This window comes from Phoca vitulina, unplaced genomic scaffold (genome assembly GCF_004348235.1).
Source record: "Phoca vitulina isolate PV1807 unplaced genomic scaffold, GSC_HSeal_1.0 scaffold32, whole genome shotgun sequence".
Taxonomy (NCBI): domain Eukaryota; kingdom Metazoa; phylum Chordata; class Mammalia; order Carnivora; family Phocidae; genus Phoca; species Phoca vitulina.
In genome coordinates this window covers 19,133,034-19,159,787 of record NW_022589735.1, presented here as the reverse complement: position 1 = coordinate 19,159,787, position 26,754 = coordinate 19,133,034, and the positions used below count along the sequence as shown (strand labels likewise).

General features: G+C 34.9%; 1 protein-coding gene across 1 annotated transcript in view; it reads right to left on the bottom strand.

Annotated features, from left to right (window-relative positions):
• DTWD2 (DTW domain containing 2) overlaps positions 1-26,754 on the bottom strand; it is a 97,186-nt gene that overhangs the window by 50,612 nt on the left and 19,820 nt on the right. Inside the window, exons 2-4 of the mRNA XM_032425218.1 lie at positions 24,798-24,888; positions 21,761-21,855; positions 19,358-19,550 (exon numbers count right to left, since the gene is read on the bottom strand). Of these exons, the coding sequence (XP_032281109.1) occupies positions 19,358-19,550; positions 21,761-21,855; positions 24,798-24,888 (379 nt within the window). The remainder of the gene's footprint in view (positions 1-19,357; positions 19,551-21,760; positions 21,856-24,797; positions 24,889-26,754) is intronic.

Sequence of the window (26,754 nt, the reverse complement as noted above, 5' to 3'; positions counted from 1 at the left end):
GATTATAAAATATAATATGCAAATAAAATTAAATTTATAATTATTTATATTAAAGATTATCAAAACTTGTAGTAAGTTTATATATTTTCCAAGATATTTTGCATGTAGTTTTTGTTTTTGTTTTTTACTTAAATTCAATTAGCCAACATATATCATTAGTTTTTGATGTAGTTTTCAATGATTCATTAGTTGCATATAACACCCAGTGTTCATCACATCACGTGCCTGTATCTTTTGAGAGCCACAACATTATCAAAAACCTATGACCTCTCTTTAAATTGCAAAATTCTAGGGGCGCCTGGGTGGCTCAGTTGTTAAGCGTCTGCCTTCTGCTCAGGTCATGATCCCAGGGTCCTGGGATCGAGCCCCGCATCGGGCTCCCTGCTCAGCGGGAAGCCTGCTTCTCCCTCTCCCACTCCCCCTACTTGTGTTCCCTCTCTCGCTGTGTCTCTGTCAAATAAATAAAATCTTTCAAAAAAAAAATTGCGAAATTCTAAACACTGAATAAAAGGGGGGAGGACTCCAAATGCATATGAGTATATACATCGCACCATAAGTATGCCTGACAATCTAACATTGCCAAATGTTTAAATACATAAATAAAGCAGCAGCATAAAACAATCAAATTTTAGGAAAACCGAATTTTTGATTTTACAATCCAGACCAGTTCAGTTTTCAACAATTTGATTTTTACTGAGAATCAAGTTAAAACAGAGACCAAAATGCATATGATATGATTCTCTAAAGCTCATTATCTTGCCTAAAGTCACACCTTTCATGTAACTGGAGAAAATGCTATATGCTGGTATACACACATGGTGGTATCCCATGTGAGTTTAAACAAAAGTGATATATTGTATCTGATCAAGTAAGTATGACAACAGGCCGCAAATTGTGTCTGAGACCTGTCAACATAAACTAGACAAGTTCTTTAAGTGTGTCTTAATTGTCCATAAAGTGGATTACAAATTCAGATCATCAAGAGATCAAAATGACTTCATTAGGAATATTTATTTTTTATACAAGCTAAACTCAAAATTAAACTGGATGGTTCACTATAATTTTAAGTTCTTATTAATGATTCATACTTATTTCCCTTTTATTATTCTATGTTTTGGGCAATTTACCATGAAACATATTCTAAGAATTTGTCTATATGATCACATAACAATACCTTTTCTTACCTTATGCTATATTAATACATATCACTGTATTCAATGATCCTCTGAGAAAATAATTCATGAAAAGATATTTAACTTGATGAAGTACTGAACAGTGGAGAGCTGCAAATGTGCTACTTGAAATATCAGTTATCAAATGTTCAAAGGCAAAAAGACTTTTTTAAATGTGTCCTTTGTGTTGAATAGTACCTAAAACAAAGTAGGGACTCAATAAATATTTATAGGATGGATGAAATGTAAGTAGGTACATCTGTGGGAATGTATAGCTAAAATTATAAAGCACATGCGTATATGACAACCATAATCCATTTATACTCAAATAAAGATCAAATAATAAATCATAAACTGGTAAGGGTACCCAGATTTCCATAAACGAAAAAAATTAAATTTTCAGGTGAGACTGAATATTTACTGTCAAATTCATAGTTATAATCAAACATTTATCATAATTTTTCTTCAACATAATTATCTCAATGGATCTTTTTCACACTTAGAGAACACATTGTTCATAGTTTAAAATGTTTCTGATCACTGGAGAGGGTAAAACCAAGAACTACAATTTTTTCAATTATAATCACCTCTGCAGGCATCCATTTGGGAAAAGTATGCCTGTTACTTTATATGGTAATCATATTATTCACAGACTTAAAATCTACTAGAACTTGTAAGTCTATAATAATTTTGGAGACATCTTCTTTGATGTATACACAATTGATTGCCATATGGATCTTGAGATTTGGACTGCATGCAAAGTTGTTAATGATATCAAAGGACCAGATGCTCTAAGCTTATAAATCATCAAAAATTTGTTTATATCCTTTTATGCCATATAAATAGATCCTTGTATTACTATATGATCTTTCTAAATACTTGACATTAGATTATATCCTTTGGGTGCATCTATACATTTTATCGTATTATAATGGACACCAGATTTTATTACTAATTTATCTTTTCTTTCATTAAAAATATCTTTGATGTGATTATAGTGAAAACAGTACATCGTAAAACTCCACTTTTTTCACCAAAAATTTGGTTACTAATCTTCACTGGCCAAAATGATAAAACCTCAGTCAGTATTCTTACAACATAGTGGGAACAATATTGCCTAAAAGTTTTTTTCTGGGAAACATATGAGATAAATTTTAAATAACTTTGAAAACTAATTGCTACATAATTGGTAAGGATTATAAATGTGTTTTCATAAGTTCAAAGAATGTTGACAATATTTCTTCTTTTCAAAAGATAAAGACAAATTATGAGAGAGAAATTGACACTGTACATCATAGTAACTAAAGAAAAACAAAGAGTCTTCTTAAAACATTAGTTATAAACCATAATCTAGTGGGAATACTCATCACTGTTAAGAAGTTAAAAGGATTCCAGTTCTACCAAGTGAAAACTCAGCAGCACTTGAGTCTGGCTTTAAAATACTTTGAGAATACCAAGTATGATCTGGTCCTCTGAAGCCTATCAGAATATTCAGGGAAAGGATAGGACCTCCAAACCTCTAGCTATCTAAAGGAGATTCTGAGCACCTCTACATGTTTTTTAAAAGTTGAGTGTTATAGGGGTGCTTGGGTGGCTCAGTCAGTTGAGAATCCAACTCTTGATTTTGGCTCAGGTTGTGGTCTCAGGGTGGGATCGAGCCCATGTCAGGCTCCGTGCTCAGCCGGGAGTCTGCTTGAGATTCTCTCTCTCCCTCTCCCACTCCCCAACTCGCATGTGCGCGCTCTCTCTCTCTCTCAAATAAATAAATAAATCTTTTTTAAAAAGTTGAGTAAACATCATGCACTGTCATTATGAAGACAAAAATCCCATTAAAATAAATGAGTCTTCCAGAAATGTAGTTATGTACCAAAAATAAAAAAATAAAAATAATAGTAATAATAGAGAATCTCTGCCATATTTATCATCATAATCCCACCTATTAATGCATATGTGAAATTCAATCAAATGAAATGAAACAGCTAAAGAGAAATAACACTTTGCCTTAAAATGTAACATTTACATTAGATAATTTTACATATATATTAGTATGAAATTATGTCACAAAGAATACAGAATCAAAATCTATTGCCTTTATTTAGGATTAAAATCAACATCTAATGCATACCATTAGCATCTATATTAAATTTGGAGTTACAATAAGAATAGGTGATTCAATTAAAAAGACATTTGAAATAATAATCAGATACCACTTTATACCATCACAGTAGCCAAAGTTAAAATGATACCATAATACCCAGGACTGCTGAGTGTACAGGGCCGTGGACACTCTCCTGGACATTAGTGCAGACTGCTCTGGCAGTATCTTTCAAAATATAAAATGTACATACTTTTTCACCCAAAGTCCTCTTCTAGGAATCTAATAAAAATCCTCACACGTTCAAAAGGCTTTTGTGTTCAAAGATGTTCACTAAAATTTAGTACTCACACCTTAAATGTCCAGTAAAAGGAATGGTTACGTGAGTTGTCATAAGTACTGTACTGACACAGAAAAAGATGCAAAATATGTCATGTACCAAAAAAAGCTAGCTCCAGAGTGATATATTCTAATTGTGGCACCATTTTTTTAACATACACATTTATGTAGCAAAACTAAGCATTTTTTGTTTGCTTTTAAACCAGCTAACATTAAGGTTTCTGCCTGTGTTCAGGAAAATTCCTTCCATAAAATGAGATACACAAAGAGATAATGAATCAAAGACATACTTAAATCTCTACTGAATTCGTAAGCAACGACAAAGTCAAGAGGCAAAAGAGAAAGATAACAGAAGAAACAGACATGCGGAAAGAGAAACACAGAGGGAGAGTGAATTATGGCAAAAGAACTAGAAGCATGTGGAGAAAGAACAGGGCTACTGAACATTCGATTTTAAATAGCTCACCTTGTTCCAACCCTCTGCGAGCCCTGTAACTTCATCTAATCCAACATTCATTAGTGTCTGTTATATATACACATGACCGCTTTGTGTGAGTGATGTGGGGTAAACTGTAGGAAAGGGGCAACCTTCCACATATGGATAGACACAAGGCTGAATCCATGTAAGATGAGTAGGAACTCAGAGCAAGAGATGATCAAACTCCCACAGCATATTTAACAAGGAACATAAGACAATTTTATTTAAATCTCAAAAAACAAAGTAACCTTTCTTAATAGCTGCATTATATACTTGTGTATATAATGTACATATACTTGTGTACTTGTGTGTTTATATAAGTGCCTATATGAGTTATATATGAGTTTATGTATATAAAACATTATTTACCCCTATTTGATTTGTTAAAATAAAACTTCCCTTTTTATTTCATACTATAAATATTTAAGTTTCTCAGCCTTGCTCTTTCCTCCAAGGAGCAAGTAACTAATAGAATTTCTGATTTATCTTGGACAACACAGACCCTCCTAATTAGTAATTGCTAGTGAAAGGAATCTCAGAAAGATAAGAAGAGATGCTCAGGCTCTTTCTCCTATAACTGCAGAGGGCAAAACATTCTGAGTCAGAGGGCCTGTCCCGATAACACAAAAACGAAAGCATTCACAAGAATATAAGTCTAGTATAGAGGCTGTTAAGTTACAAATGTAATCATCCTGTTCTATTTTCTGTGATAAAACCCTCCTTCAAATGTTTATTTGTAATGAAGGAGTCTCCCAAATCATCTGGAGTCAAAGAATCCTAGCCTGTCCTGGGACTACAGTCTTTATCTAACAAATCTGTTTTTATAATTGGTTGTCTTGCTTGATAAGCGACTGCCCTGGTAATAGCATTTTAACTCTCATTTCTATTTCTGAAGATTTAAAGACCTGGAGCATAGCTTTGCTGGCCATAAAAAATTTTGAAACTTTATCTCTTTCCATTCTTCATGCATAAAGGTAAAATAAGCGGACTTCTCTGGTAGATTCCTTACCTTAAAAATCATGTACATGTATTTTAAAATGCATTAACTGGATTTCATCAAAATTAAGAAATTCTGCACTTCCAAACAGACTCTCTGTTAAGAGGATGAAAAGACAAGCCACAGACTAGAAGGAAATATTTGCAAATCATATACATAACAAAGGACTTGTCCCCAGAATACATAAAGAACTCCCAGACTCATTAATAAGTAAACAAAGAAGCCAATTTAAAAATGGGCAGAAGATTTGATGTACACTTAAGCAAAGACAGATGGCAAACAAGCACATGAAAAGATACTCAGCATCATTAATCATCAGGTAAATGTAAAATAAAGCCACAGAAGATATCCCTATACATTTATTATAATGGCTAAAATGTAAAAGACTGCCCATATCAAGTGTTGTCAAGGATGTGAAGAAACTGGATCTCTCACAAACTACTGAAGGGATGTAAAATGGTAAAACCATTTTGGAAAACAGTTTGGCAGTTTTGGAAAACTTTTTTTAAGTCTCAAAATTTTTTTAAGTCTAACATACACCTATTATATGAATCCAAGCATTCCATTCCTAGGTGAAAGCAATCAAAGAGAAAGCATACATCCATAAAAAGATTTGTAATGAATGTGCACAGCTACTTTATTTGTAATAGCCCAAACCTGAAAACAACCCAAAGGTCATCAACAGATGCCCACATAAACAAAGTGCACAACATAATAAAAAAGAATGAGCTTCTGATACACACCAAAAAGATAAATAAACTGCAAAATGATTATACCAAGTGAAAGAAGTCATACCAAAAAAAAAAATGGTATTAATGTATAATTATATTTATATAAAATTCTAGGAAATGCAAACTAATTGATAGTGGCAGAAAGATCACTGGTTGTCTCAGGATGAGGGAAGACGGGAATAAAGGACAAAGCTCAAGAAAGTTTGGTAAGTGATGGACATAATGTTTACTATCTTCACTCTGATGATGGTCTCACAGGTGCATACATTATGTTAAAACTTAGTAAACTGTACACTTTAAACATGTGCAGTTTATTGCATGAGAGTTACAAACCAAAATTTAAACAGGAAAAGGATTATACATTTGCAAAATAAATACAAGGCAATGATATATGAAACTTTTAGGAGGCTTCATGGGAAGAAAGGTGAGTACATGATGATTATTCTTAGAGGCATCTATTCACCATAATGATCCAAACAAGGAAACTGTGCTGATGATGGGTTTACTGGGCTGCTAATGACAAGCCAAACATGTTAGAACAGTTATCACGTGCACAGGATAAGGCAAACAATAAAAGACAATTCCAACAAATTACCACTGGAGACTATGTACCTACTATACTCCAACACAGTACAAAAAGAAAAATGCAAAAAAGAAAAACAAGGACAGGGAGATGGTAAATGAACTACCCCATCACGCTCTCTTTCAGTATCTAAAGATACCGTAACAAATCTTTACAGCAAGTTATCTTGCTATATATATTTCTAAAAAGAAACTCCTGAGAAATAAAAATTTCAATTTCTGTTATTACTGAATGACTGTTTTTGCCTTTCCTGATAAATGACTTTACAGTGAAAATTCTCACTGTCAATGTAACAATTCATAAGGAAAATGTATCTATTGGGTTTACAACTATAAATATTTAAGATTTCATATAACCTGTTATTTTTTAGCTTTCAGATAACCCCAAGCAATGATATTTTTCCATTAATGCAAAATAAAATACTTTGTATATTCTTCAATTATCATCATATATTCATTTTAAATAAAAAGTTTTCTAAGTTAGATACACATTTTTAAGGGCATTTGCTTCTTCTAGTGACTTCTATCCCATACCACATACTATATCGTAAGTGCTAAGATGTCCAAATTATCAAGTAAACTATCTTCAATGTAATAATATTTTATGAAGAAAGGTAATAACCCTGCTTCCTTTTTCTACTTAATCCCCAAAGCTATAAGCCAAGTTTTAAGATAGCACTCCCAGGTAAATTCAGACTGCACCATGTTTGTCTAAAGAAAAGGCCCTAATGGGAGGACCTATACCCCAAGCAAAAAAACTGTAAGAAATTCTAACCCAAGACCAATGTAGTAAACCCTACACCAAAAAAAAAAGGGGGGGAGGGGGGTGGGCAGGAACACCACAATTATCATTAAATGTTTGTGGTTACCTAATAAATTATTATCACTCTCTGTAAACTGTAAGCTCCATGAAGATAGAGATCAGGTCTACCCTAGTTCACTAACAAAACCAAGAACAATCAGAGTAGACGATGGAGTAGAGAAAGCATTCAACAGATACATGTTGCACAATGAGTTAGTGAACCAATGAATAAGTAAATAAATGAGCAAACATATAAGCAACTGACAAAGAGAACATATGAGAAGACTTATTCTGGAGGAAAAAAATTTTAGACTACAACTCTTCTTTTCAAGGATATTAAACATTAACTTTATGAAATAATAGGTAAGATAAAAGAAAAAAGAAAAAATACTAAAACTATTATTTAAAAAAAGAATAAAAATAGTATTGTACTCTAAAAAGCAGAAATGAAACTGAAGAAAAAAATAAAATATGCATGAGAAAAAAATCATTTAAATATGTCAGAAAACAATGAGATAAAGATGATTAGGAAGATGGGGAACGGCCCATCTCTTCAACAAATGGTGCCAGAAAAGCTGGGTACCCACGTGCAAAAGAATAAAGTTGGACCCTTATTTTACACCATACACAAAAATGAAATCAAAATGGATTCAAGACATAAATAAGACCCACAGCTAAAAGCCTCCCAGAAGAAAACAAGGGGAATGGCTTTGTGACATTAGATTTGGCAATAATTTCATGGATATGATACCAAAAGCACAGGTAACAAAAGAAAAAATAGGTAAAAAGAACTACTTGAGTAAAAAGCTGAAAAAGCTTTTCTGAATAACAATGTAATATGCATTACATTCCCGTTTTCCTTTTCATGAGGGCATTTGTCCATGTTAATTGACAGAGATGTGTCTTAGCTCAGGCTGCTATAACAAAATACCACAGACTGGCTGATGACTGTCACCATCTTTGGGAATTCCCCTGTTAGGAGCCCTAGATATGAGACTTAGAGCTTAGAATTTAAATCTTGGCCTTGGGAAACAATGCTCTGTGAATATCTTCATGTTTCTGCACACTCAGGGGTTTCTGAGCACAGAGCACTGGTGCCTCAGTTAAAGGACATGTGAATGATGCACATGCCTCTGAAGTGAGTATATACTGTTACACTGTATACGAGCATAAAAAAAAATTTTTTTTGGATGGAAACGCAAGATACTTTTAACTCTAAAAAGTTGCAAGGAGGGAAATGCAGTTAGGGGGTTTCCTGGAAGGAAGGCAAGGGAGATTATGAACTACTGCTTTAAACGCTGATTTGTTTTGGGTGCGTGGGTGGCTCAGTTGGTTAAGCGTCTGCCTTTGGCTCAGGTTATGATCCCAGGGTCCTGTGACCGAGTCCCGGGCTCCCTGCTCAGCGAGGAGTCTGCTTCTCCCTCTGCCATTCCAACCCCCCTCCCCCGTGCTCTCTGGCTCTCTCTCTCTGTCAAATAAATAAATAAATAAAATCTTTAAAAAAAAAGATTATAGATTAATTCTCTCATCCCCTTAACATCAACATTGTGTTTGACATAGAAACTTTAAATACACATGTCAGAACTCTTTACCAGTCCCCTACATGCTAGCTATGTGATCTTGGGCAAGTTACTTAACATCTCTGTGTCTCAGTTTCTGCTTCTACTTAATGGAAATCATATTAAATTATTATGACAATTAAATGAGTTAATATTTGTATTTAGAAAACTGACACCTAAAAACCAGTATAGGAATGTCTGGGAAATTAAATTAAATTAATAAAGAACAGAATAACAGCTTCTTAACTTCTGAAAATATTTCTAGCATTTGGTATCCAGAGATTCACAAGCCTTCTCCCAAATCTGAACTCTTCTTTGACTTTTATACTCAGGGCCTCCAGTCTTTTTCTACTTGCTTCTTTTTCTCTGAGCATTTAAACATCTAGTACTCAAGAAACAAAAGAAAAAAACAGATAAGCTGGACTTCAACAAAATTAAAAACTTTCCTGCATCACAGAACACAATTAGGAAAGTAAAAGAACAACCCAGAGAAAAGAGGAAAATATTTTTAAGTCATATATCTGATATGAGGCATTCTACAGAATATATAAAGAACGCTTACAACTCAATCATAAAAAACAAAATAACAGGGGGCGCCTGGGTGGCTCAGTCCATTAAGTGTCTGCATTCAGCTCAGGTCATGATCCCAGAGTCCTGGGATCAAGCCCCCCGTAGGGCTCCTTGCTCATCAGGAAGTCTGCTTCTCCTTATGCCCCTACCCTCTGCTACTGCACCCTCTCTCTCTCCCTCTCCCTCTTTCTCTCAAACAAATAAAATCTTAAAAAGAAAAAAAGCAAATTAGCTAATTTAAAGATCGGCAAAGCACCTGAAAGCTACTTCTCCAAAAAAGATATACAAATGACCAATTAACACATACAAAGATGATGCTCAACATCATTAGTCACTACGGAAACATACACACACACACACACACACAAAAGACATAAGTAAGGTTAGGGGCGCCTGGGTGGCTCAGATGGTTAAGCACCTGCCTTAGGCTCAGGTCATGATCCCAGGGTCCTGGGATCAAGTCCCACATCAGGCTCCCTGCTCAGCGGGGAGTCTGCTTCTCCATCTCCCTCTGCCATTCCCCCTACTTGTGCTCTCTGGCTTTATCTCTCTGTCAAATAAATAAATAAAATCTTAAAAAAAAAAAAAAAAGACGTAAGTAAGGTTGGCCCAGATATGGAGAAATTGAATCATTCAGACATTCATACATCACTAGAGGAAATATAAAATAGTTTATCTGCCTTGTAAAACAGTTTGGCAGTTCCTCAAAAAGTTAAAACAGAGTTACTAAATGACCCAACAATTCTACTCCCAGGTATAAAAAAGAACTTTAAAGAGGTAGACACACAAAAACCTACAGACAAATATTTATAATAGCATCATTCGGGGTGCCTGGGTGGCTCGGTCGGTTAAGCAGCTGCCTTCAGCTTAGGTCTTGATCCCAGGGTCCTGGGACCAAGCCCCGCATCGGGCTCCCTGCTCAGCAGAGGGCCTCCTTCTCCCTCTCCCTCTGCCTGCCGCTCTGCCTACTTGTGCTCTCTGTCAAATAAATAAATAAAAATCTTAAAAAAAAAAAAAACAGCATCATCCACAAGAGCCAAAAAATGGAAACAAACCAAACGTCCATCAATGGATTAATGATAAACAAAATGTGGTATTCACACATACTGGAATATTACTCAGCCATAAAAAAAAGTGGAATACTGACATGTGCTACAACATGGATCAACTCTGAAACATCCGTGGCTCAGTCACAGAAGCCTGACACAAAGGCTACATACTGTATAATTCTATCTATAGAAAATATCCCAATAAGTAAATCTACAGAGACAACAAACAGAGCAGTGGGTTACCTGCGTTTGTGAATGGGGGAAGGAGGAAAGGCACTAACAATGGGTACAGAGCTTTTGGGGGGAAGGAACTATAAAACATGCAAATACTGTGGAATACAATAATGGTGACAGTTATGTAACTTTGTATAAATACTAAAATCCACTGAATTGTACACTTTAAAGGCCTACCTTTAAAGGTTGTGAATTACATCTCAATTTTAAAATATCTAGTACAGCAGTGCTTCTCAAACTTTAATGTACAGAAGAATTACCTGGATATTTTGTTAAAATATTGATTCTGAGTAATTCTAAAATGGGACTTGATATTCTGCATTTCTAAGCAACTCCCCAGTGATGCCAATGCTGCTGGGCCACGAACCACACTCTGACAAGGAAGGCAGAGCCCCTCCTTCCACAGTCTGCTATCGTACACCTCCACCTGACTTACTCTACTTCAGAATAAAAATGTCTTACATTTTAGGCACTAAGACCAAATGATTTGTGACACAAAATCATAAATTTAGGTTATTTTTAAAATAAATTCAACACAAATTTTTTCTAATTAGCAAATTCTAGAGATAGCCTAATATGCTGAATTAGAATGCAGGAGAAGCAGATTACACTCCTGGTCCTCCCCATAACTGGCTGCAACTTCAGGAGAGTCATTTATTGCTGGCCTTTAGCTTCCTCCCTTCTGAAACGTTAAGAATTTATTAATCTTTAAGATTCCTTCTGGTTCAGGGGCGCCTGGGTGGCTCAATCGTTAAGCGTCTGTCTTCAGCCCAGGTCATGGTCCCAGGATCCTGGGATCGAGCCCCACATGGGGCTCCCTGCTCAGCTGAGAAGCCTGCTTCTCCCTCTCCCACTCCCTCTGCTTGTGTTCCCTCTCTTACTGTCTCTCTCTCTGTCAAATAAATAAATAAAATCTTAAAAAAAAAAAAAAAAGATTCCTCTGGTTCAAAAATTATATTATTACCTGCCAAGGGATGTGAGAATTTCTCCCAGGAAGACAAGTTAAGTTCACAGTTAAGAACTCAATGAGGAATAGGTGGAATTAAGGAGGCAATGAATTTCATGTAGATATTTCTTTTTATTATTTTTTTTTAAGTAAACTCTAAGCCCAAAATGGGGTTTAAACTCATGACCCTGATTTCAAGAGTCATATACTCTACCGACTGAGCCAGCCAGGCTCCCCTCATGTAGAGATTTCTGGTAATTTTCTTTAAATTATCCTTTCACATACAGCAAGATCATAGTTCCTATCAATTTATGTTCTATCACCTAGAATCATACCCCCAACAGAAGGAAATTAACTCAAGTTCTATATATAAATACAATGCCACCTACAACCTTGGGAGATAAGCCTCAGAACCCATGAGGAGAACACAACATCCCAACACATGAGCCAGAAGAGATCCAGAGGTCAAAAAAAATATGAGTGATATGCAAAGATTTAAAAAGTTCATCAATGACATTATAAACCTTTGGCATTCTGCATTTAACATTCAACTCCTCTTAACTATGCCCCAAACATCCGGAAGTTTCATGACATGAAATACTTACTTTGTTGTGGCAACAGTTTAAAGCATATTTATTGGAAGATAAAGTACAGAAGTCACTTAACAAAAAATAAGTAAAACACGCTATTCAGAATCTATACCTCAAAGAGGCGGTATTGTGCCCTAGTTTTCCAGAACCTTTTACAAATTACTCTATGAAATTAAAAAAAATGTTTCTTTTGAAAAGGAAAAGGGTATTAAAAAATAAGTCAACTCCCAATGCTCGTAATAGAAGTAAACAAACATGAAATTTTGGATAAAATTAAAAGATAATCTGAAGAAAACAAAAACACTAAACTTGAAAAGGTATCTGCACCCCCATGTTCACCACAACATTATTTACATTAGCCAAGATATGGAAACAATCTAAGAGTCCACAGATGGATGGAGGCATAAAGAAAATGTGATATGTATGTATGTGTGTGCATGTTTATACACACACATAGGTCCATATACAGATAACACAGTGGATATTATTCAGCAATTAAAAAAAGGAAATCTTATCATTTCCAACAACATGGACGGACCTTGAGGGCATTATGCAAAGTGAAATAAGTCAGACAGAGAAAGACAAACACCATATAACCTCACTTATAGGTGGAATCTAAAAATAATAATAATAATTTAAACAAACAAGCTCCTAGATACAGAGAAAAGATTGGTGGTTGCCAGAGGTGGAGGGGGTAGGAGAGGCGAAATGAGTGAAGTGGGTCAAAAGGTACAAGCTTCCAGTAGGTAAGTCATGGGGATGTAATATACAGCATGGCGAAGATGGTTAATAATACCATACTGTACATCTGAAAGTGGCTAAGAGAATAGATCTTAAAAGTTCTCATCACAAGAAAGAAAACTATGTTGACAGATGTTAATTAGACTTAGATCCTTTTACAATAAACACAAATATCAAAGCATTATGTTGTACAGCTGAAACTAATATAATGTTATATATCAATTATATCTCAATTAAAAATTCAGAGGATAATGATGAATTTGAATTAGGCAATAGATTAGATATGTAACATAATCCAGTCCGTAATAGGTCTACGTAGACACAAGAAATAGCTTTCATGACAATGTTTTAGTCCCTGGGTTCTCCCAACAGTGTTCTGCATATCAAGTGAGAAATTCAGCTTCAGTGGATGGTTTAAATGCAGTAGAGCAAGGATATGCAAATAACTCACTGGAAATAAGTTTATGAAGAAAGGTGGGAGCCTCCACAAACATTTCCATATTCACCTTGGATTTATTCCTACCAATGTCAAGAGTCTCCTGTGTAAAATTCCTCTGAGGGAAGAGATTCACTGCCAAATGGTCTGGATATATTAGAAATCCAGATTAAAAAGAGGCCAACTTAACGGGTTTGTATTACAATTCTTTTATTCCTCAGTTAAGTACAAAGTTTACATATGGTTATTCTCTGATTTGGGGAAAAAAGACTATTTTTTTTCTGTAAATACCTTGGATTTTAATGGTGATTTTTTTCTTTCTGCCATTTTTTCTTATGTATTTGCAGCAAAATTTTTATACTACTATAGAAACTGAATAGATCACCAAGAGTAACAGTTAAGACAACTTTATGCAAAAAGCAGGTATGTGGGTATATGTGTATTGATGTGATGGTAAAAGAAAACTGACAAATTACATTTAGAAATAAAATCTAATTAACTTATACATTATTTATACATTTGGGAAACTTAGATAAGAACTGAACTTTCATTTACATTTTTGTTTTTCCCTTGGTGAAGAAGACCATAACAGAGAACTGTATTAAAATATTGCTCTACAGCACTAATTTTGAATGAACCAAGAAATATATAAACAAACATGCTTTTGCAAGTAAACAACTGATGCATAGTAGTCTGGGTATCTATGGGTTTCTGGTCTGCCCATCCTGCTTTTAAATAGTCCTGGTAACAACACCCCATGTCCTTGGCGAAATTTCCAGATTCGTGTGGTCCTGCCGTCAATAGTAGTAACACCATCCCCGCCCTGCACCCCCCAACAATGGGACAATCCAGGATTCTGCCCTGGGAAGGAGAAATCATCTTTCTGTTAAGATGAATTAAGCCAAAAGGAAACTAATCTGCTGCTTCCTACAGATTTCTTCCAGTAGCACAGAGGAAGTCAGAAATCAAACCCAACACAGAGGGCAGCAAACCTCACAAACAGAGTGCTGCTTGAGGTCCAGCTTCCCAGGGACATGACCCGATACTTTCTTTTTTGTTCTGAGTTTGAGTTGGAGTTATGTCATTAATTACCCATGAGAAACTCATGTTACTTACAACTTAATTGTATTCACTTATTAAATCCGGGCCCCTAGGAAAGCCTAGTGTGTAATAAAACAAAAATTCTTTCCAGAAAAGCTGGGGGGGAATAGTTACTAATTAAATAAAAATCATTACATACAAATGGGAAATTTTTCAAGAACGGGAGAATATATTAAAAATAAGCAAACGTTTTTAGTGTTACAAAAGGTAGTTCAGAACTTAATATAAAATCACTACAATTATCAACATTTTATAGATCTCTAAAGATATGTGTAGTTACGTTTAAAAATCAATCCCCTCAGGACGCCTGGGTGGCTCAGTTGGTTAAGCGTCTGCCTTTGGCTCAGATCGTGATCCCAGCGTCCTGGGATTGAGCCCCATGTCGGGCTCCCTGCTCTGCGGGGAGCCTGCTTCTCCCTCTCCCACTCCCCCTGCTTGTGTTCCCTCTCTCGCTGTGTCTCTCTCTGTCAAATAAATAAATAAAATCTTCGTATGATCTCACTGATATGAGGAATTCTTAATCTCAGGAAACAAACTGAGGGTTGCTGGAGTGGTGGGGGGTGGGAGGGATGGGATGGCTGGGTGATAGACATTGGGGAGGGTATGTGCTATAGTGAGCACCGTGAATTGTGTAAGACTGATGAATCACAGACCTGTACCCCTGAAACAAATAATACATTATATGTTAAAAAAAAAAAAAAAGAAGATAGTAGGAAGGGTAAAATGAAGGGGGGGAATCGGAGGGGGAGACGAACCATGAGAGACTATGGACTCTGAGAAACAAACTGAGGGTTCTAAAGGGGAGGGGGGTGGGGGGATGGGCTAGCCTGGTGATGAGTATTAAAGAGGGCATATTGAATGGAGCACTGGGTGTTATACGCAAACAATGAATCATGGAACACTACATCAAAAACTAATGATGTAATGTATGGTGATTAACATAATAAAAAAATATATAAATAAATAAAAGAGAAAAAATAAATACATTAAAAAAAAAGAAAGTTATACTAAGAAGAAATATTGCAGCCTTCTGTCCCTTTATTATTAAAGAAGGAACTCACTAATCTTAGTAAAGGAAAAGAATACACGGTAAAATCTTACAAAAATAGAAAAAAATGAGCTGACAAAGATGAAAGAAACTGATCAAGATAAAAATCACAGATTAAGGAAATAATAAAGTACAATAGCCATTAAAACACTCTAAAGGCTAATACTTCTTCAGAGAAGTGTCTTTTCATATCTTCTGCCCATTTTTTGACTTGATTATTTGTTTTTTGGGTGTTGAGTTTGAGAAGTTCTTTATAGATCTTGGATACCAGCCCTTTATCTGTAGTGTCATTTGCAAATATCTTCTCCCATTCTGTGGGTTGCCTCTTTGTTTTGTTGACTGTTTCCTTTGCTGTGCAGAAGCTTTTTATCTTGATGAAGTCCCAAAAGTTCATTTTTGCTTTTGTTTCACTAGCTTTTGGAGATGTATCTTGAAAGAAGTTGCTGTGGCCAATGTCGAAGAGGTTACTGCCTATGTTCTCCTCTAAGATTTTGATTCCTATCTCACGTTGAGGTCTTTCATCCATTTTGAGTTTATCTTTGTGTATGGTGTTAGAGAATGGTCGAGCTTCATTCTTCTGTATATAGCTGTCCAATTTTCCCAGCACCATTTATTGAAAAGACTGTCTTTTTTCCATTGCATGTTTTTTCCTTTGTCAAAGATTATTTGGCCATAGAGTTGAGGGTCCATATCTGGGTTCTCTATTCTGTTCCATTGGTCTGTATGTCTGTTTTTGTGCCAGTACCATGCTGTCTTGGTGATCACAGCTTTGTAATATAGCTTGAAATCGGGCAACGTGATGCCCCCAGCTTTGTTTTTCTTTTTCAACATTTCCTTGGCGATTCGGGGTCTTTTCTGATTCCATACAAATTTTAGGATTGTTTGTTCCAGCACTTTGAAAAATGTCATTGGAATTTTGATCGGGATGGCACTGAAGGTATAGATTGCTCTGGGTAGCACAGACATTTTAACAATGTTTATTCTTCCGATCCATGAGCATGGAATATTTTTCCATCTTTTTGTGTCTTCTTCAATTTCTTTCATGAGTGTTCTGTAGTTCCTAGAGTATAGATCCTTTACCTCTTGGTTAGGTTTATTCTGAGGTATCTTATGGTTTTTGGTGCTATTGTAAATTGAATCGTTTCTCTAATTTGTCTTTCTACAGTTGCTCTGTTAGTGTATAAGAAAGCAACTGATTTCTGTGCATTGATTTTGTATCCTGCCACATTACTGAATTGCTGTATGAGTTCTAGTAATTTGGGGGTGGAGTCTTTGGGTTTTCCACATAAAGTATCATGTCGTCTGCAAAAAGAGAGAGTTTGACTTCTTCTTTGCCAATTTGAATACCTTTTATTTCTTTTTGTTGTCTGATTGCTGTTGCTAGGACTTCTAGTACTATGTTGAACAACAGTGGTGAGAGTGGGCATCCTTGACGTGTTCCTGATCTTAAGGGAAAGGCTTTCAGCTTTTTCCCCATTGAGGATGATATTCGCTGTGGGTTTTTCATAGATGGATTTTATGAACTTGAGGAATGTTCCCTCTATCCCTAGACTCTGAAGAGTTTTAATCAGGAAAGGATGTTGTATTTTGTCAAATGCTTTTTCTGCATCAATTGAGAGGACCATATGGTTCTTCTCCCTCCTCTTATTAATGTGTTCTATCACATTGCTTGATTTGTGAATGTTGAACCACCCTTGCATCCCGGGGATAAATCCCACTTGGTCGTGGTGGATGATCCTTTTAATGTATTGTTGGATCCTATTAGCTAGGATTTTGTTGAGGATTTTGGAATCCATATTCATCAGGGATATCAGTCTGAAATTCTCCTTTTTGATGGGGTCTTTGCCTGGTTTGGGGATTAAGGTAATACTGGCCTCATAGAATGAGTTTCTGTTTCTATCTTTTGAAACAGCTCCAGTAGAATAGGTATTATTTCTTCTTTGAATGTTTGGTAGAATTCCCCAGGGAATAAGAAGACATACAAATGGCTAACGGACACATGAAAAAATGTTCATCATCATTAGCCATCAGGGAAATTCAAATCAAAACCACACTGAGATACCACCTTACACCAGTTAGAATGGCAAAAATGGACAGGGAAAGAAACAACAAATGTTGGAGAGGTTGTGGAGAAAGGGGAACCCTCTTACACTGTTGGTGGGAATGCAAGTTGGTACAGCCACTTTGGAAAACAGTGTGGAGGTTCCTCAAAAATTGAAAAATAGAGCTACCCTATGACCCAGCAATTGCACTCCTGGGTATTTACCCCAAAGACACAGATGTAGTGAAAAGAAGGGCCATATGCACCCCAATGTTCATAGCAGCAATGTCTGCAATAGCCAAACTGTGGAAAGAGCCGAGATGCCCTTCAACAGATGAATGGATAAAGAAGATGTGGTCCATATATACAATGGAATATTACTCAGCCATCAGAAAGGATGAATACCCAACTTTTACATCAACATGGATGGGACTGGAGGAGATTATGCTAAGTGAAATAAGTCAAGCAGAGAAAGTCAATTATCATATGGTTTCACTTATTTGTGGAACATAAGGAATAGCATGGAGGACATTAGGAGAAGGAAGGAAAAATGAAGGGAGGGAAATCAGAGGGAGAGACAAACCATGTGAGACTATGAACTCTGAGAAACAAACAGGGTTTTAGAGGGGAGGGGGGTGGGAGGATGGGTTAGCCCGGTGATGGGTTTAAGGAGGGCACGTATTGCATGGAGCACTGGGTGTTATATGAAAACAATGGATCGTGGATCACCACATCAAAAACTAATGATGTATTGTATGGTGACTAACATAACATAATAAAATTTAAAAAAAATTAAAAAATAAAGGCTAATACTTTTAAAAGCTAAATAAAATAGAGAAACATCTTTTGAGTATGCTCACGGGGAAAAGAGCGTGTGTGTGTGAGTGATTAGAGAGGACAAAGGATATAATTCAGAATAAATTAAAATAAGTACTTAAGAATATATTCAGGTATATGGCCACCAATTTGTTAACTCAGGTGAAAGGAGTAATTCCCCAAAAAAGATAAAAGTTACTTAAAAACTGAACCAAATAGAAAGAGAAAGGCTGAATAATTTCCATAAGAGTTTGAAAGAAGGGTTTAAAAGTTATCATTTTTAAAAAGACCAGGAGCAGGTGGTTTCACCAATGAGTTCATTCTAATTTTTAAAAAGCAAGAATTTCAATATTATTTGAACTACTGCAGGCCATAGGAAAATATTAAAATCTCGCCCATTCATTTGGTGAAGTTAAGATTATCTTAGAACCCAAACCTGATAACAAAAGTATAAAAAATATATAAATTATAATTCAATGGCCTCAAAAATTTCAGCAATTTATCAAAAGGATAATATAAAATGATCAAGTGGAGTTCTTTCAAAGAATACAAGAATGGCTCACTATAGGACATGTATCATCATCAACAAATTGAGGGATAATCTGATTATGATAATGAATGACAAAAAAAGTATTTCATAAAAATTCAGTCATTCCTAATACGAACAGGTAATTTAGTTACCAAATAGAAGTATTTAAATATGACACTTAACAAAAACATTAATACACACATAAATAATTAATCCTTAGACTCCACTGATTAAATGTCTGAGATACTCTTAATATAGCTGAATGCTTAAATTATGGTGAAGTTTGGTGGTATGAATTGAGAAAGATGAACAGGTTTCAAACTTTCTACATATACATATCAAACACACATACATGCATATACATATCTATGTACATGCATTCACACACATAAATACCATCAAATCCATATATAAAAATGTATGTGTATCCCCTCACAGAAAATATATACAACATACATAATTACACATTTGTGCTTATTCTATGTTAAAATACTAGTTTACCTGTTTGGGGAGTCGGAACAAGGAATTCTTATAGAAAATATCCTTAGCCTGGCTCCATGTACCATCAATGATGATGATTGTGGAAGGATATATAGGAGAATCTAATATAAATTCTTCCAAATTAGCAGCTTCAGCCCCTGGATATAATATTAATGTATCAGACTTCCGACAAACAGTTGAAAGTTCAGGATCTCTAAAAATTTAAAAAGAAAACCATCATTAGCTTGTGAGGGAAAAAAAGTTTAACTATTCTTAGCGTAGTTCCTTCAGAAATACACGTCAAAGCATTTTGGTACTGGAGATGTAAGAATGAATGAGACAGCCTCTGTCTGCAAGCAACAAAACAACCTTGAAGGGTTGAGCTAAAGAGTTAAAGCTAAAAGAGTCTACTGAAGACAATAAACGGCATCTTCTTCAAACTGATAAATGGCATCTACAAAAATTTACGTCAATATCATATTTTGCAATTTCCCTTGAGATTGGGATCAAGGTAAAAATGTCGGCTTTCACCACTCCTAATACACATCGTACTAAAGTTCCCAGTTATTGCAATAAAGCAAGAAAAAGAAATAAAAGGCATAAAGATCAAAAATGACCTTATTAGCAGATGATAATGCTACTTCCATAGAAAGTTCTAGGGAAGCTACAAAACAATTTCAGTAAGTACCAAATGAATTTAGACAGATACAGGGATGATACACAAAACCCAACTGTTTTCTTATATACTAGAGGTAAAAAATTGAAGGTAAGTATTTTTAAATTCCATTTACAAAGAATACCAAAAGCAGTAGGTTTCTTAACCATTCCTCCATGGTTATGTCATGTACTCTAAAAAAAGCTTAAATTAATATCATTCAATTGCCAGATTAATACTTAATTAATAATATTAATTGGCTTTAGTTTAAAAATCCATCAGTGAATAATAATTTACTGAAAAAGTAATATATTAGGCTCCAAAGGAAAAAACTGAACTACTTAATATAATAGATTCAAAATGTGATGAGCTATTTGAAAATGCATCAAGTTTCTTATCCACAAACACACTTGTGGAGGGACTAGATAGCCAAACGTCAGGAATGACCCAGATAGTTTAGATACTCAACACTTTTGCAATGAAATAATCTGGATCCAAGCTGGCAGGTGGATCAAGTTTGGATATATCTGTATCCACCTATGAATTATATAGAGACTACCATTCATTATAAAGAGACCCTATGTGAAAGAAATGCCACAATGTAAATGATATGGACACTCCCCACGTGAAGGGCTCTGGATCTCACGCACATTCCCAACAAAATAGCAAAATTCACAACAGCACCACCAAGCTCAGAGCAAATCTCACCTCCGAGGGCAAGGCGAAAGAAAACTGTGTATGAGAAAAGTGTTCCTAAACAATAGTTTCAGAGAAGGGAAAAAAATGATTTTATAAAGTTCTAACATGATATCATTTTCATAATTTGAAACTAAATAATAAAGGAACCTAAAATAACAAAGGAAGGGAAAAGTTTGGTCAATTCCCTGGGCTTGGAGCTATTACTAGCCTTACTTAGCATTTTCGTAAGTTGACTGAAAAAGAAATCTCTGTATTTTCAAAAGAAATTAAATTTTGCATCTAAAAATATACTTAACTGTGCGGGTAAGACAAAATAAAATTAGTGAAGGCTTTGTGAATGGGCAGGAAAGCAAAAAAATATGCTTCAAAGATAAGAAAAGACTTGTAGAAAAATTTAAATATACACATAGTATATAATATGTATTTATGATAATGGGTTATGTACTAGAGTATGAAATAAGATCCAAGAACATTATAGAACTGTCAGTGAAGTTATCAACTAATGAGCTGCTACCTATAAAAATACTGGGTCTCATCAAAAAGCGTATTTTAAGTATGACAGGAGAAGGCATTCTATCCTTTAAAAAAATGTGATGTGCCCATAACAGGAATACTAAATATAGTACTAGTCACCGTGCCTTAGGAAAGCCTTAATGAGCTAGAATTGGATAAATATGTGTTCATTTACATAAATGTATATCATATATAATTGTTAATTTAAAAAAAGAAAGAAGAAAAAACACAACTAAATCTAATACAAGTACTCCACCACCATCTTGAAGGCAGTTTTAACAAAAATGAAAGAGTAAGTACATGCCTTTTAGCTCAACATACATTCCTATAGAATTGAGATAATCCCTCTGTTTATTACATTTTGGCCTGTGTTTTCTGAGGTGTTTTTGTTCATGTTTTGATTTGTCCTGTATTATTTTGAAAAAGAAGGCAAAACAATTTTTTTTACCTCTTCCAATATACCACGCTCTGGGTCTGATGGATAAAGTGAAGGAAACCATTTTTTAAAGATCTGTGTAGGTAAGACTTATTCTCAATTGCCCTAAAAGGTAATTTACCTTTCTTCACTGAAGCGACGACCAATCTTGACTTTACACTTGTCCTGGGGGAGGCATGCTGTTAATAGGGGAACTGTCCGCAACACTTTGTTTTCCTTTAATTAAAAAATTAATTAAAACATAGGTTTTCATTTAGACAAACACACATTTAAAACTTTCATGATGAACATCTGAATCATTACATGATATATAACTTTCACAAGACTTTTATTACAGACCACAGTTTAATAAAAAGAGCTATAGTTTTTCTGATTTATTAGTATTAAACATAAATGCACATTTTCATTCTACTTGAGTGTGTTTAGAGATTTACTGATCAAATGAGAAGATAACGTTAACCCAAATAATGGTTAAGATTATGAAAAATGAAATCTGTATTTAACTAAATTGAATCATTTATTCTGACAAATTTTATTTCCGTAGTAATTACATTTTGTAGTACGTCAACTTGAAGACAATTGCCTAAATCTTTATGTCCAGAAAAGAAGGAAGTGCTGAAAAAAACAAAGTCATGGGGCACATCAAAGTGACAGAGAAGCCAATCTTAAAGAGCTCCCCATGACCAAAATGGTACAATTTGAGTAACAAAGTAAGGAGCAAAGTATTTGGATTATGACCCAAAACACAAAATAAATAAATAGGAAAGAAGAGACAAATCTTCCTTATAGAAGAATTCCAAATGGTAAACGTAAGTACTCAGTACTCCAGGAGGTGGAGCTTAATGTCTCCTACCCATCTGAATGTGGGCTGGATTTACGGCCTACTTCCAAACAATAATATGGAAAGGGAAAAATATAATAACCTTAGAGCAGAGAAATCTGGTGACCATTCCTGTAAACTCCATTAACTATCATCAGTGTTTTTTTCCAACACCCTAGCTTCCAACACTGAAAGCCACCTTTCCTGTCACAACAGTTCTATCCTTGATCCCAGTACACCCGGCTGATTGGCTCTTTTGCAGGAGCCTGCCTCTTCTCGGTTATTTTCGTCTACAGTGATCAGTCACCGTCTGGCTCTTCTCCACTGGCCCGACTGGAAATGTTAAGCCTGATCTAGTAAGTGCCAGGAGCCCTCTCTAAGCAGTTCACCTACATAAAGACCCCTGTTACCTCTATTAGTTTATATAACATTGCTTATATATATCCTCAGAGCAAATAATGTGACCACTATAGCACATTAATACACACAGCATATTAATACACAAAAGAGTGATGTTTCATATGAATTTACTAAAGTAATGAAAAATAAGTTTATAATTATATTACATTATAAACTTATGTTTATAACAGAAACAAAAAGTATGGTAGTAACAGTATTCAACACACACACAAATACACCCTTTGGGGACATTTTTGTGTTAACCTCTTTTGTCCTAGGTCTCTGAAGTGTTGATTAAAATAATATCAAAAGGTAAATCTAGAAACGCCGAGAGTAGTTAAATTCATCTACCTAAAAGTTGGAAAACGAAATAGGAGAGTCAGAATTTGTTGGGATTTGCAACTACAAAGAACATGTAGCAAGCTGGAGCTGTGAGGAGCCTGAAACCAATCTGGAGCAGCTCCTACAACGAATGGGATGAGGAGAGGTGAAGTGAGAGGCTTAAGACATTTTCGAGTATGTCCTCCTGTTTTCTTCCCTCCTTACTATAGCTATGAGACTATGACACATACTACTTAAACTACTCTCCAAACTTGTACCAACATACGTATATATGTCAAATTAAATAGTGCAGTGCCAAAGATTTATAATGTTCCCAGAAACACTCCCCACTACCACTTCCCAAAGCCAATCACTTTAATTTTTTCAGCTATTTCTTCTAGTGGTTATCTCCGTATTTGTATAAAACGTGTGTCTTAACTATTTCTTGATTTATCAATTTTAAATATTATTTACAAACTACCATTTATCATCATCATAGCTGACTCTAATGTACATAATTCTAAGTACATTATAGATAGATGGATAGAGAGATAGACGGATTCATTTACTGCTCACAATAAACCAGTAAAGCAGTGTATCTTTTATCATGTCCATTTTCCTAATGATGAAACTAAAGCACAGAGAGGTTAATTAACTTGCCCAGGGTTACAGTTAACAGAGCTATTAAGGCTTTAAATTCAAGCAATCTGGCTCCAGAGCCCTTACTCTTAGCTAATGCACTATATAACCACAGCCTCTTACAATAAATGAGGATTTACCTTTCTTCCATCACTCCTTACCATCACATCTCTCATATTTTTAATTAAATCAATAAACAGTGCTTACATCACTATGGCTACATTAACACTGTTCACAAATAAAGGCCACTCGGTTTCACAGAACATTTCTTCCTTATAGATATTTTTGTTACTTTTGAGATAAATGTTTTATTTTATTCTTAAGCTTTTGAGATAACTGTTTTATTTTTAAGTACTTTTTTAGATACTGATACCTACTCTTTAAAATGCTCCATCGTATCACCTCCATATCGTCTACTCCACCAAATCATCTTTTCCCAAAGCCTCCTCCTAAAGCCTATCTAAATGGTCTTCAATCACTTTTTAGGGGGAGTCATCAAACTGGAATGCTCTATTACAGTTCTATATATTTGCTCTATTCATTAAAGGAATAAAACTTTATTTTATACGTTCTTTTTATAAAACTAAAATACTGACAGTTACTTCTACTTTAACAAAAAACATTAAGAAATATAAGCTATGATCAAAATTAAAAAAGCAATGATTTTCTTAGTTCTTCACTCACAAAATTTCATTTTTTCTTCACACAAAATTGTTGATGTTCCAAATTTCTATACTATTCAATTACCGTTTTTATGAAATAATACGGTTTTATGAAATAACAATTTTGATGTCTCTAAAGCATATGACACGACACTATAATACATAAAAGAAACTTTTTTCCCAAAGACAAAGCATTTATCATCAATTTATTTTGAGAAATGTTAAAAAGCTGGAAGGCATGAGTATGTTCATCAGTGTGTTTCCTCTTACATACTAATAATATTCTATTTGAAATTATGAATTTTACAAAATCTTACCTCTGCTGGATGCTGAATTATGTACAAATGAGTAGAGATGTGCAGAGGATGCAATGGTAGAAATGGACACAAACATACTTTCTGAGGCCGGCTAAAGAGCAGAAAAAAAAAAAAAAAAGAAAATCTGTAAATGTTTAAAATACAGTGATATATAACAATAACCTAAAACTTGAACATAATCCCTCTTCTTTATGTAAAGAGATTTGCTGAAGCTGCATTCTTTTAAAATGAAACACCAAGAATGAATTTAATCAATTACACTTTAGAAATGAGAATTTGGAGCAACGCCTGGGTGGCTCAGTTGGTTAAGCATCTGCCTTCTGCTCAGGTCATGATCCCAGGGTCCTGGGATCGGGTCCCGAATCGGGCTCCCTGCTCATTAGGGAGCCTGCTTCTCCCTCTGCCTGCCGCTCCCCCTGCTTGTGCTCTCTCTCTCTCTCTCTGACAAGTAAATAAATAAAAAAATATTTTTAAAAAAAGAAATGAGAATTTGGAAAAGGATTCAAGTAAATTCTGTACCATCTATATAGGTCAAAGTACCTCAAAAAATCCTGTCTTAGTTATCATTAGTGAAGAATACTCATAAGCCACCATCATGGTCTTTTTATTCATGAAGCAACACTTCTACTAACTGGCATTCCAAATCAAGAATAGATCCGATATCAAAGAGAAACCTGGCAACTCTTCTAAATCATCTGATATTGGAAGGAACAATATGATAAAATATAAGACTATAATTACCACCTAGAAGAGAGTTCTAATCAAACTTGCCAATCAATCAACACAAAGAGCTTACTATCGTAAAAAGAAACCCAAATGGGCCACCAGATTATATTTAGCTAAAACTGTATCCACAGAATGTCTCTCTTATCCATTTATTTTCCCTTTTGTTATTGTTCATTTTGTTTTTGTTGTACTTACTTTTTAGTGCTTTACTATTGTTTCAGTAACACTTATGACTCATTACAAAATTCAAATGGAGTAAAGTATATATTTCCATCTCAGTCCTCCAAACTAGGGGATTCTCTTCCCTAGGGGCAACCAATGACCAGTTCCTTGTGTGTCTTTCCAAATGTATTATAGAAATATACATGGATCTTCTACCATTAAATCCCATATTTGATATGTGTGTTTATAATATGAAATTCACCAAGCAGCCAGGTATCATGGGAGTAAATTTTCATGACAGATCACTACTGCAGGCAGATGTTACATGCTATTACAACAGTACACAAATGAATGCTACATTAAAGGGAATTCCCAACAGCATACTGTTACTGCTACAAAACTGAATGCTATCAACTCCTTCCTCCGTTTAACTTATGTAGAGTTATAGCCTGAGGTAAGAAATGATTACATTAATAAAGCACAGAGTGTGAGGAAATTGGTTCAATTGTATCTACCACCTCATTCTGTAAGAAACTGTCAAACCTATGTTAAAAATATATATATTAAAAAAATGGATATCACCTTAAATGTCTGTAAATTGTATGACAGGCTATGAAAGAATGCAAAAAAAAACATCAAACACCCCATAAAGGAAACATCCACATATCAGGAAAGTCAAAGAACTGCAAAATCCAGTCAAGTAAACAAGCTAAGTAGATACTGCAAATTTTTGTGGGCAGAAAACCACTAGGTAAAATGAACCCTGAAAATAACATCTTTAGTTCATCACACATATAGCGATTATAAAAGTCCTCAGTATGATACTTGAGATAGTGCAAAGAACTGCTCTGGATTTTGGTAGCTCTGGTTTTCATATCTGACCAAAACTGCTATTCAAAAAAGGAAAAAAAAAAAAATCAGTTACCTGGAATCGTAGTTTCCTTCCTGGGAACACATCTTTGAACTTTAGGAAGATTTAGTATTAACCAGTTTGGAGAGTTCCACTTCCGGGATGACAGGGAAAGTGCTTCACAGACCCAGAGTCCAATGAAATAAGCAAAGCTGACAA